Source organism: Podarcis raffonei, chromosome 10, assembly GCF_027172205.1.
Source record: "Podarcis raffonei isolate rPodRaf1 chromosome 10, rPodRaf1.pri, whole genome shotgun sequence".
NCBI classification, from domain to species: Eukaryota; Metazoa; Chordata; class Lepidosauria; order Squamata; family Lacertidae; genus Podarcis; species Podarcis raffonei.
Genome location: NC_070611.1, coordinates 2389351 through 2401416, shown reverse-complemented (window position 1 = coordinate 2401416; position 12066 = coordinate 2389351). Strand labels below are relative to the sequence as shown.

General features: G+C 42.9%; 1 protein-coding gene across 14 annotated transcripts in view; it reads left to right on the top strand.

Moving 5' to 3' along the window:
* The window catches only part of FRMD4A (FERM domain containing 4A), a 464351-nt gene extending 453018 nt beyond the window's left edge, over positions 1-11333 (top strand). For 12 of the 14 annotated variants that reach the window (XM_053406326.1, XM_053406327.1, XM_053406332.1 and 9 more), the window contains 2 exons: positions 1341-1437; positions 7166-11333. In XM_053406326.1, the coding sequence (XP_053262301.1) occupies positions 1341-1437; positions 7166-7268 (200 nt within the window). In that variant the 3' untranslated portion in view covers positions 7269-11333. Of the gene's footprint in view, positions 1-1340; positions 1438-4033; positions 4106-7165 lie in introns of all 14 variants that reach the window. The other 2 variants (XM_053406329.1, XM_053406323.1) reach the window with 1 other exon arrangement.
* The last annotated feature ends 733 nt before the right edge of the window (positions 11334-12066 follow it).

Here is a 12066-nt window from a genome sequence, read left to right as displayed (position 1 = left end):
ATTTTAATATTTTGTTGGAAGCTGCCCAGAGTGGCTGGGGAGACCCAGCCAGATGGGCGGGGTATATATATATTATTACTATTACTATTACTATTAGTTACCATTCTTCAAATGAGCTCATAAACAATGAAGTCCTGGCACCACACAACTTTTTAAAAATCAGCAACAAGGATGGCTTTTCTCCCAGTACAAGCAAAATCATGAAGAATGTTTGTTTATATAATATTAGGATTTACATCCACATTAGCTGTACTTGTAAAAGGCCACTTGTGTAGCTTTTATTTCTAGAATTGTTATTACTCAACAGGGCAAATTAAAAGTTAGAAGGGAGGCAAGGTAATTCCCCAAATTATTCAGAAGTTCTTTCCATGTTTTTACCAACTCACTCCAACCTTTATACAATTTGGCAATCAAAATAAATCAGGAATTGAAACATTGGCCGGAATATAAGACTTACCTGCAAATAAGCCACACCTTTAAAATCCAAGGCTTATTTGCGGGTGTGGCTCACCTCCCAGCTCGGGGGGGGGGAGGCGGCACTCTCCCCAAGCTGGCACCGGGAGAGGCTTGGGAGACGCGAGTGGGTTGTCCCGTAATTGGGGGGGGTGGCTTATATTTGGGCCAATACGGTACTTTCACAAGACTTGTTCACCAAGGATTCACCAAGTTATTTAATCTCTTGGTGAAATGGATAAAGTGTTAAAGTATTTTCAGAAATAAAATGTAAATGTTTTCCTTCTTTAATTAACTTAAGGCAGCTAAAATATGAAGTGTATGTTAAGAGTTTGCCCTGAAGGTACTGCTTTGGAAAACTTATTGTCTCTCAAGGTTCTGCAGTTGTTACTAACATCGCCAGCTGTGACCCTCCAGTGTCCAATGGGGTCCAGTGGCTGGGGCTCCATGGGGCTGAGTTGCAATGGAGCAAGACAGCTGGCCCCCATGAGCAGAAGCAGCAATGTCAAACTCCTGTTGACATTTGAGATGGTCTCTCATCTCCCTGAGGTTGAAGGAAGACAAGGGATGCTGTCAGTCCTCGTAGTCACACACAGATAACTCCACGCAGACCTCCCTTTGAAACTGCATGAAGGGTGGGGGCTGGGGGGAGAGTGAAAAGGAGAGGCTGGATATGTTGTGGTAAGCTGTGGCATGAGCAGCTGTGCTGAAGAAATAATTAACTTGCACTTATGATTTTATACCAAATAATATACCATGTTTCATCTCCGTTCCACGAGTTACTACTGCACAGACGTAACAGCATCATTGCATTCCAGTCCCCGTGTGTGTGTGTGTGTGTGTGTGTGTGTGTGTATCTATATCTATCTATCTCCATTTCTTTCCAGCTGCCTTACCGCACAGTCAGAGGAGTTCCACACCATCTAGTGAGCTTGCGGCTACACCACCCAGCAGCCCACATCACATCCTGGCCTGGCAGACAGGGTGAGTATGGGCACAGATGGGCACTCGGTGGCAATGCGTTCCGTTTCTGACCCATCTTCCCTAGATGCTAGTCAAGCCACACATATAGCACAACCAGACACATATGTACTCAGAAGTAAGTTCAGTGGGACTTGCTCCCAGGTGAACATGCCTAGGATTGGAGCTCTAGTGCAGGTCATTTGTTCTATGTTCTACCCTGCTTGTCTTTATTACCCGTGCCGATGTCTTCATTTAATTGTAAAAGGGGAGGGGTGAGTCAACAAAAAGCTCCCAGTCAAATTCCCATGGTCTGGACCTGTTTCCACAAGTTTCATTTTGTAGAAATCCACAGTGTGTGCACATTCAAATTCAATCAAACACAGTGGAATTTAGCTTTTTGTTTTAAATGAAAGGCAATATTTGAGGCAGCTGGCGAAGGCCATTCCAGAAACACCATTGCAAATGCCCTCCTGGACCCCCTGCACTCTATACATGTCTGATGTTCCAAAGTGCTATTTCAGAGTTAGGTTAGCTGGCCATTTCCCACTGGACAGAACTTCTCTCTCCTGCTTCTCAGGAACAAAACCAATAGATAATATCCAATGTGGCAGAACACCGAACTTGGATAAGGGTTTGAAGCCCTGCTCAGCCCATCACAAGACGACGCTAAGCTGATCACCATCTCTTAGCCCAACCTGCCTCACAGAGTTGTGATAAGGGCAAAATGGGATAAGGTGCATGTATGACACTCTGAAGCAAGGGGAGCCAACTCTGCGCCCCCTCCAGATATTTGTTGAACTACAACTCCCAACAACAACAATCCTGATTATTGTTTATGTTGGCTGGGGCTGATGGGAGTTGTGAGTCCAACATCTGGAGGGCACCATGTTGGCAAGCCACGCTCTATAGCCTTTTCAGACATTTTAAAGTGTGAGAGTTTAAACTACAGCAGTTTGTGCACCAGCCCCAATCCTCCTCCAACCTTTCATGCGTTGACCACAAAGACCTTCCAACCACATTCAGCTCCGTTAGAATCTCTGCAAACCATAAAGGACAGGAGGGGAGACATTTGGCAGAGCCGCAGCACTCCTTCCCCCTACAGTTGGAGCCCTCCCACAGTCTCTTGAATACCTGAACTCTGCAAAAGATTCTTAGCCAAAGGGCAGGATACAAATGCAGCAGACTAAATGCTTGTTGGAAGCCGCCCAGAGTGGCTGGGGCAGCCCAGTTGGAGCGGCATATAAGATTAATATTACAGTGGTACCTTAGTTTACGAACTTAATCCATTCCGGAAGTCTGTTCTTAAACCAAAGTGTTCTTAAACCAAGGCATGCTTTCCCATAGCGGTGGGAACTCAATTTACAAATGGAACACACTCAACAGGAAGAGAAACATGTTCTGCTTCTAAGGCAAAGTTCACAAACCAAAACACCTGCTTCCGGGTTTGCAGCGTTCTTAATCCAAGTTGTTCATAAACTAAGCTGTTCTTAAACCAAGTATTATTATTATATTCTTGCATAAATTTTGTCTCTCAAATGTTCCACTACCAAAAATAGTCCATAGTTGGTGGGGTGCCTAAAAGTATGAGCTGTGTTTCAAATGCTGTGTTTAAAAGTACAGTGGTGCCTCGCAAGATGAAATTAATCCGTTCCGCGAGTCTCTTCGTCTTGTGGTTTTTTCGTCTTGCGAAGCACGCTATTAGCGGCTTAGCGGCTATTAACGGCTTAGCGGCTATTAACGGCTTAGCGGCTTTAAGAAAAAGGAAACAAACTTGCAAGAACTCGCAAGACGTTTCGTCTTGCGAAGCAAGCCCATAGGGAAATTCGTCTTGCGGAACGACTCAAAAAACGGAAAACTCTTTCGTCTTGCGCGTTTTTCGTCTTGTGAGGCATTCGTCTTGCGAAGTACCACTGTATGGTCTGTGGTTCAAATGCTGGCTTTGAGCAGGATCAGTGGCTCCGCTTCATTGTTGCACGGGAAGCAATGGGGGGAGAATAAGGCTGTCATGATTCCCGAGAGTCTGCGTGAAGTGCTGTGAAAAGATGGGATCTGCTTTATAAATGCTGGGTATTGTTAGTACTTAAAGAAAACAAGTCAAGCACCAACTTGCATACCCGGATACATTAAAACATGGTAAGAACTGTGTGCTTTCTAGAGACAAGCTCCTTTTGTCACTGTGGGAATTGTGTTGCCTTGCCCAGCAAAAAAACCCCAATATTTTGTTTTCTTTTTCCACGCCCCTTCCCTGTTGGAGCCCTCCCACAGTCTCTTGGATACCTGAACTCTGCAAAAGATTCTTAGCCAAAGGGCAGGATACAAATGCAGCAGACTAAATGCTTGTTGGAAGCCGCCCAGAGTGGCTGGGGCAGCCCAGTTTGGGGGGGGGCATATCAACAAATCAAAGTGCTTAAAATTCTCACACAAATTCGCACACAAATCAAAGTGCTTAAAATTCTCCTTAGCGTTCTCCCTGTGTTACTAACTTCTTTTTGTCTTCAAAGATGATTCACCAACCTGTTTCTGGCTGGATTAATAAGCTCTTAACAAGTGTTTTGTGTCACTGTTTTTCTTTAACATCTCCTCTTTCCTCTTTCTCTTTTGCCTATCCTTTGCTCAGGGACGCTACAGACAACTCACCCACTATGGATGAGTCTCAGTCTCCAACTCAACAGAGTACTGATGAATAGAGGTATAGTGAGGGGATGTTTTCTATATTGGACCCCCCCACCCACCCCCCTCCCTCCATGCCGCTGCCCCTCCACCTTTTGTTCCCCTGTGGATTTTGTCTTCTTTCAAAAGCACCCTGTTCTAGAGTTTTATGGGAATGTGAATTCATTACTGGCTAGTTATTTGCATCCATTAGACCCAATATATGAGATATGCGGGTGGGGGACGTGGGTGGCGCTGTGGGTAAAACCTCAGTGCCTAGGACTTGCCGATCGTATGGTCGGCGGTTCGAATCCCCGCGGCGGGGTGAGCTCCTGTCTTTCGGTCCCAGCTCCTGCCCACCTAGCAGTTCGAAAGCACCCCTAAGTGCAAGTAGATAAATAGGTACCGCTTTATAGCAGGAAGGTAAACGGCGTTTCCGTGTGCTGTGCTGGTGCTGGCTCGCCAGAGCAGCTTCATCACGCTGGCCACGTGACCCAGAAATGTCTTCGGACGGCGCCAGCTCACGGCCTCTAGAGCGAGATGAGCACGCAACCCTAGAGTCGGACACGACTGGCCCGTACGGGCAGGGGTACCTTTACCTTTACCTTTATGAGATATGCATGATTCCAAGTTGCAGATAGGTGCTGTCTTTAAATGAGAGAGTCTTTTATGTCTGCATTTACTGTGTTGGGGGGGGGGGGAATCTGCCCAACCACCTGGAAACAATTTTTGTCACAGGCAAGGAGAGGTTTGTAAACCAACAGTGCCATTTTTCAATTAATAACCCCCAAATATGACCCGCTACAGGTGGTGTTAAACAAGGTTTCATGTCATCATTATTATTATTATTATTATTATTATTATTATTATTATTATTATTATTATAAAACTGTCTTAGAAAAGGCACCATTAAGTGCTTTCTAGAAGCATACAGCTGCCAAGTTAACTGATTATTGACCATAGGACTTCATTCTGTTGAGTTTCCATTAGGTTAACCAACAAAGTCTTATCTGAAGCAGCCTTTGCCAACTTGTTGCCCTCCAGATGTTTTGGACTTTAACTCTCACCAGCCTTAGGCAGCACATGTGCCAGGACACCAGGCTGCTGAATTCGGATCTAAATATTTCTTGTGATGGATTACTAAATGCAATTTTTATGCACCTTGTTGGGGGTGGGAAATTGCAAGCAGGGAAGTAAAATGCAGAAAAATACAGATTCTAACAGTTAGACCCATGCTTAATTAAATGTGTGTAAAACCACTAGTGACAAAAAAAGTCCCCCTGTACAGTCACAAGTATTTATTTATATTTGCTAACTTAAAGTAACATCTCCCCGGGATAAATCACATGCAGTTGCTGGTGTTTGGTGTCAGATTTGCCACCAGTAATGAGAAAAATTTAAAAATTGTCCAGTAGCACCTTAGAGACCAACTAAGTTTGTTCTGGGTAAAAGCTTTCATGTGCGCATCTGAAGAAGTGTGCATGCACAGGAAGCTTATACCCAGAACAAACTTAGTTGGTCTCTAAGGTGCTACTGGACAATTTTTAAATTTGTTTTGACTGCGTCAGACCAACACTACCTGAACCAGTAGTGAAGTTACCCTAGGTGTGTCATTTCCCCCCTCACTTTGACAGTGTACCCTTCCAAGCAGACTGATACATGGAAATTTATTAGGTGAAACCTTTTCCCAGCATGGAGTGCAGGTGAGAGCAGCTTCAGTAGGTCAGGCTGTTGTTTAAAGCCTAGATTTCTTCTTGGGACAGTGGGAGGGAGGAGTCTAATCTCATGAGCTGGGGAATAGTGCACAAGAGGGGGCCAAACCGTAACACAGTTACAAAACACTGCTTTATGCATGCTCCCGTCTCTGAATGCTTGTGTGCCAACTTGCATGTATCTGTCCACTCCTGTTCCTTCCTTCCTTCATCTGGGCATGCCCTTCCCTTCAAATAGATAAGATGTTTGCTCCATGATTGGCCAAGTTCTCATTCCTCTGATAGTTACTATTGCTCTGGGCCAATGATGTACTTTAACTTTCAAAAACACACAAATCAAATAGGGTTTGCTATTTAAGCAGTGTGGCAAAATTGATGTGCTGGTGCATGGTTAGCTTTAGACGCCAATAGCTTTAGACTCAGGATTACCCTGAGAAAGATTTCACAGGAGGCTGGGTGGGGAACCTTGTTCAGGCCAAGGGCCACATTCCTTTCTGGGAGGCCTTTCAAGGGCCCTGTGATGGTGGTGTGCAGGGCCAGAAGCAAAAGTGAGTGGTGCAGCATGTGACTCTTGCTTTTGTGCAGAAGAAGTCAGAGGTTTCTATATTTCTTGGTCAGACCACACCTGGAACACTGTGTCCAGCTCTGGGCACCACAGTTTAAGAAGGATGTTGAGAAGCTGGAACATGTGCAGAGGAGAGCAACCCAGATGATCACGGGTCTGGAAACCAAGACTGATGATGAGTGGTTGAGGGAGCTGGGTATGTTTAGCTTAGAAAAGAGGAGACTGAAGATGATTGCCATCTTCAAATATCTCAAGGGCTGTCACATGGAGGAAGCTTGCTCTGTCCTCCTGCAGGGGCTAGGACTTGAAAGTATGGCTTCAAGTTGCAAGAAAGGAGATTCAAACTAACCATCAGGAAGAACGTCCTGACAGTAAGAGCTCTCCTTCCTTGGAGGTTCTTACGCAGAGGGTGGGTGACATCTGTCATGGATGCTTTAGCGGAGACATTCCTGCATTGCAGGAGTTTGGAATAGATGACCCTTGTGGTCCCTTCCAACTCTACGATTCTATAATTGTATGGTTCTGTGTCCTCTGTCCAAGCAACCTAGTTTCTACACATGCATACACCTCTCTCTCTCTCCTCCATCCAGACAATCAAGAGGCATAATCAAGAGGCATTCCAGCTGGGGAAGAGTTCTGATGGCCTCATTTGGCCACCAGCCCTTAGGTTTCCCCACTCATCTTACAGCAGCAATGCACATGAAAGTTACCAAGAGTGTGTTTTCTCCACTTCTTCAACCTTCATTGCTCTAGTCTCTGAGGTTGTAGTTCTACTGCCTCTTCCCAATTTGCTAATTTGAGTTTCTGTCCCTTCTCTCTACAGGAGCTGCAGTGATAGCTGTTACTTGGATTCTCCCCTCTATCCAGAACTAGCTGATGTCCAGTGGTACGGACAGGAGAAAGCCAAGCCTGGAACTCTCGTGTGAATCCCCTTGACCTCAGCTGTTCAAACGCATCAATGCCATTCTGAAAAATCACCTCACTGCCTCTCATTTGCCTTACACTGGCGCCTGATACCAGCTTCAAGTCAAAGCACTTTTTGCATAAGGCAACTGAAGATGATATTAGAAAAACAGATCCATCCCCAACCAGTAGCAGAAAACTAATTCCTTCACTCCTGGTCACTTCAAACTGCCATGTGCCTCACAGAGATCACCCCAGAGCAGAGGGCAAATTTACAAATAACTTGGATGCAAAGAACACCACAGGCAGTCAATTCAAACCATTCAAGGTTGCATAAGCCTCTTTCTTTGATATGTACAACTGTTCTAACATATATGATTTGAACTCTATAAAGTCAAAGTACTAGTTAACGCTAATGTGACAGCTATCATGAAATACCCTTTTCATTGCAGAAAAAGACTGTAGGGAATGGAGAATGATCCTATCATTTCAGAGTGAGCCAGAATACTGTACTGCAACTGTTCTGTGCTGCCAAAGATTTCAGTAGCTGTTTTATGATGCATTTAAAAGTATCCATTTTTTTCAGAAACCGTAACGCTACTATTCTGTAACTTGCCTTCCATCTTGATGCTCTAAGCACCACTCTACTATGATGATACGCACCCCACACAACCTGGGCAGATATCATCTGAGAAAACTCTGAAAAGATGAACAAGGGCAAGGAATTGCTTCTTTTTAACGTTCCTGTGATTAGTTGCAAGTAAAACAACCAATAAATTTTTCAGAGGATTTCTATGATCAGTTGTGAAGTAAAATGCCAAAAAGCGTTGTTATGTTTAAAATCAATTTGCCTGGAAAATGTCTCACATCACGGAAAAGCACACCATGTAAGCTTGACAGCAAAATACAGTAATACTTGTCCGGGGAAGGGCTTAATGACTGGCCAGGGAAGTGAACTATGCTTCAAAGAGGAGTGCTTGGCAGTTTTTATTTGTTTACGAGCAGTTTAGGTTGTTTTCCTAAGATGAATCATGAAGAGCTTACAAAACCTTTTGACACGAAGTATGGTTGTCTGCCAATACCAAAAGAGAGGAAACTACAAGTTTACATGTACACTTGAGCAATGCTTTTTTATACACTTCTAGAAAGCCATCATACTTCACAAGGCCTCAGTACTTTTATAATGAACTAATGCACAAATTTCTAGGTCCCTGGTCAACTGCTCGTTTGCTGGAGGACCACCATGGAGAAGGAATGGCCAGGAAGAAGCAAGGATCATAACAACCCTCCCAAGCCCATAGACCACCTCCCAAGTCCCAATGCCACTAGTATTTTGCCCCTGGATGGACAACAGTGAGGACCAGAACGCCCTTTTCTGGTGCCACCAGTTGCTCAACCCATGATCTCAACAGATATGGGAGCAGGCACACCAGGTCTTCACTATGGTGTGATGCTGTTGTTGTGCCACCCAACGGCTAAGTTTCTTGCCCCCCTTCCCCAAATGTTATGTTTGTGTGCATGCAGCTGACAAACTGAAGAGAGGCTCTAAAAAGAAAAGAAGAAAAGCCCTAAAGGCCAATTTTGTTGAAGAAAAAAAAGAAAGATTCCACAAACACCAGGAACACAAGAAACCTAAATTCTCCCAAATGGAACAAAAGAACTACTGCTCTTCCAAGAAGGAATGGTAGAAGATTTTGCACCGTTAAGTAGGGCTGGGCAATATCTGATATATCATCAGCTCTATCACAAAATAAGGATGGAGCTATGAAGAGGCAATGGCTGGCTTCATGGTTTTTCTTGCATTGTGATATTTGCATAGCGTGCACACAGACACACATGATTTGTGATATATTGCCAGGTCAAAAAATATGAAGCAAGTTTCAAAATATGGACTTTGAGCCAGTTTTGGACGATATATTGATATATCACCCAGCCCTACTGTTAAGACTCAGTAAGGGTCTGTCTAAAAGCAGAGAAAGAACAAGCTAAAATCACAAGCAAGAGTGAGATCACTGAAGCAAATAGCACAAGAACAGGTTGTCTTATTTCTATTTCATTTTCATCAAGAAGGCATTATGTCAACATCCACATCTTAAGCCCTTATGTCCATATGCCATTGTGATGAACAGAACAAATGACATTTCATTTGAAGCAATAACCGCAGTCCGTCACCAAGTTAGGCTTAAGTAACACTGAAGTCAGTGGAATCCAAGCACCTTAACAATTACAGGTTTGCAGCCAATGTTGCTTTTAAACATCTCATCTTAAAATAAGATTGGAAAATGTATTGATTTAGTCTCTCTTAAAAATGAAGTATCAACAAAATAATAAACTATGACAATAACATGCAACTTAAATGGCGGCGTCTTAACGTTTTACCAAGGAAATTCTCCAAAGTTAATGCTTCTTCTCTCCTACATGCTGCTCCTCTCTTTGTGTGTCTCTGTGTGTAGTAGTACCCTCTGCTGGCAACATCCAACATATGGCTTCACAAACCTAGACAACCAACTAGACGCATCCTTCTCAACTTAAGTACCGTATTTTTCCGTGTATAAGACTAGGTTTTTCCCCTAAAAAATAAAGTCAAATATTAGGGGGCATCTTATACACAGATACATCCCCCCCCCGCCGCCATTTTCTTAAATCTGAGTCCCCAAAAATACATGGAGGCATCTTATAGACGGAAAAATACGGTATGTGTAGTATATGGACTTAAACTGGTTTAACATTCATTCCCTCACTGTGGAGAACTATAGTTCTCAGCATATGAAAGGACTGCTAACAGAATTTGCAGCCCCTTCATTAAATTACACTTCCTGTAAATTCTTTAGCAGAAGCCATGACAGGTAAAACTGGTAGATCACTGATTAAACTCACCTTCCAGGCTCCATCTAAACAACTTGATTTGTTTTAATTTGTACCTGAAAGGTGAATCAGAATGCTTGCCAAAATCACCTTAGTAAACATACCAACAGTAATGGAAATCACAGTCACCCAGTCTAGCTAAAAAGTTATTTGTGACTAGTTTGCTTCACTGCTTCAATGGTCACACCTGAAACCAGATGGACTGGGGCTCCTTTTTTTATCGGGCTGTTTGGATATGATCCTGATGGACCAATAGTTCCCATCTGTTACATCCTAATGAGAACTGGAATGTTATTTTGCAGCAATACTGGCAGCCCTGAGTCAATAGAGAACGGGCTCAAATTTTCAGAAGCAGAGTAACCTTCTCAAGGGGGCTGGGAGGAAGGCCATGTTGAGTAGGGGAGAGCAGGGTGTGTTTCATTTTTGTTTTTTTAGTCAAGGCACTTGTGAGCCAGTCTGGTAGTAAAGACAGAAATTAAGTAAAACAGGTTTTACTGTTTAACTCAATTCAGTTATACAAAACTGTACATAAAGTGTTAATCGGGAGATTAACATGTTTTGAGTATGATATGAGGGGGTAAACCATAGCTATTGTATACAAGCACTTGACTACCCCCACTAATAACCCCCTTGAATTTTGCTTTTGTATCCATGAAAAGGTCCCTCATCCAATATTGCATTTTGTCCGTATGTACAAACCACCACCCTGGCAGGGTTTATTTTTAAAATAATATTATATGCAGTTGAGTGTTGGAAATGTTGGGAAGGGGGGGGAAGGTCCAGTTTGTTTTGTTTTGTTTTCCCACCCCAGTATTAGTTTTAGTTTTGGACATAGCAAACCCCAATCAGGTGCTATCAGATGACCAGTTACTGCTTAGTTAACTAGATGTAAAGTTTTACATATATATAAATATATATATATATTAATGTCAATAGTTTTATTACAAGTTGAGCAAAATGGACTCTAGTTTAAAATAAGGGGGAAATTAGAACTCTTCTGAAATGGACTGTAGAGCATGTAAAATGATTTTACTGAAACCTGTGCAACGGTAATCAAGGGGAAGGAAAAAAATGTTATGTTGTAGAAAAGTTTGCAGAATTTTTTTTTAAAAAACTCTGCTTTTAATTTATTCTTTTTCTATTAAGAATTTGTATAGTTACCTTTACATTTTGCAAAAACAGTGTTGTCAACACTTCCTTATTAAAGCATTTTCAAGATGAAATTTGGTGTCCGTAATTTTTTCTGCAGTATCCAAGGTGACTTCATGAGCAGTCTCTCTTTAGTGGTGCCCACTCCTAGTTGTGCAGACTGGCTCAGTGCACACCACACATTAAACAATAGTTTAAATTGTTTCTGTGAATGAGCAGTGAGTTGTTCCAGTCCTGCTCCCCAAGCATGTGGAAACAAACCAGAGGCTAACTTGCTGTTATATGTATGACCTGCACTCTTCTAACAAGCCACAATACACCGAGATTTCCAGTGATGTGAGAACCAGGACCCTGCCTTCCGTCTTGTATCAGCGGATTCAAACATTAGTGCCAGCATTTGTGCAAACCACTTTTACTCTTTTATATCCATGTGCAGGAACACTAGATGGTTGGTAACTAAATTTAGGATAAAAATAGAGCCTAAAGCTACAATACTACCAAGCAAGATTCCTCTCTTTGAGAGGAGGGTTCCAGCTTATGAAACTACCCCCCTCCCATCCTAAAGTCTTATTTATCAAGATTCAAGCGAAATCCTTCAAAACGTTCCTGCTCAACTGAAAAACAATTTTATTGTACTGTATTCATCAGCTAGTGTCCCTTGTGTAGAAGGGCAACCAGGAAATTCTTACTCTCTCTTTGTCTTTTATTTATTTTCTTAAGGTACAGGTTGTTGTGTACTTGAACACAAGCTTGTGGCTGCCATTCAGGTCAAGCCCAGAGACAAGGAGCCTCCCTCAAGCCTGGGAT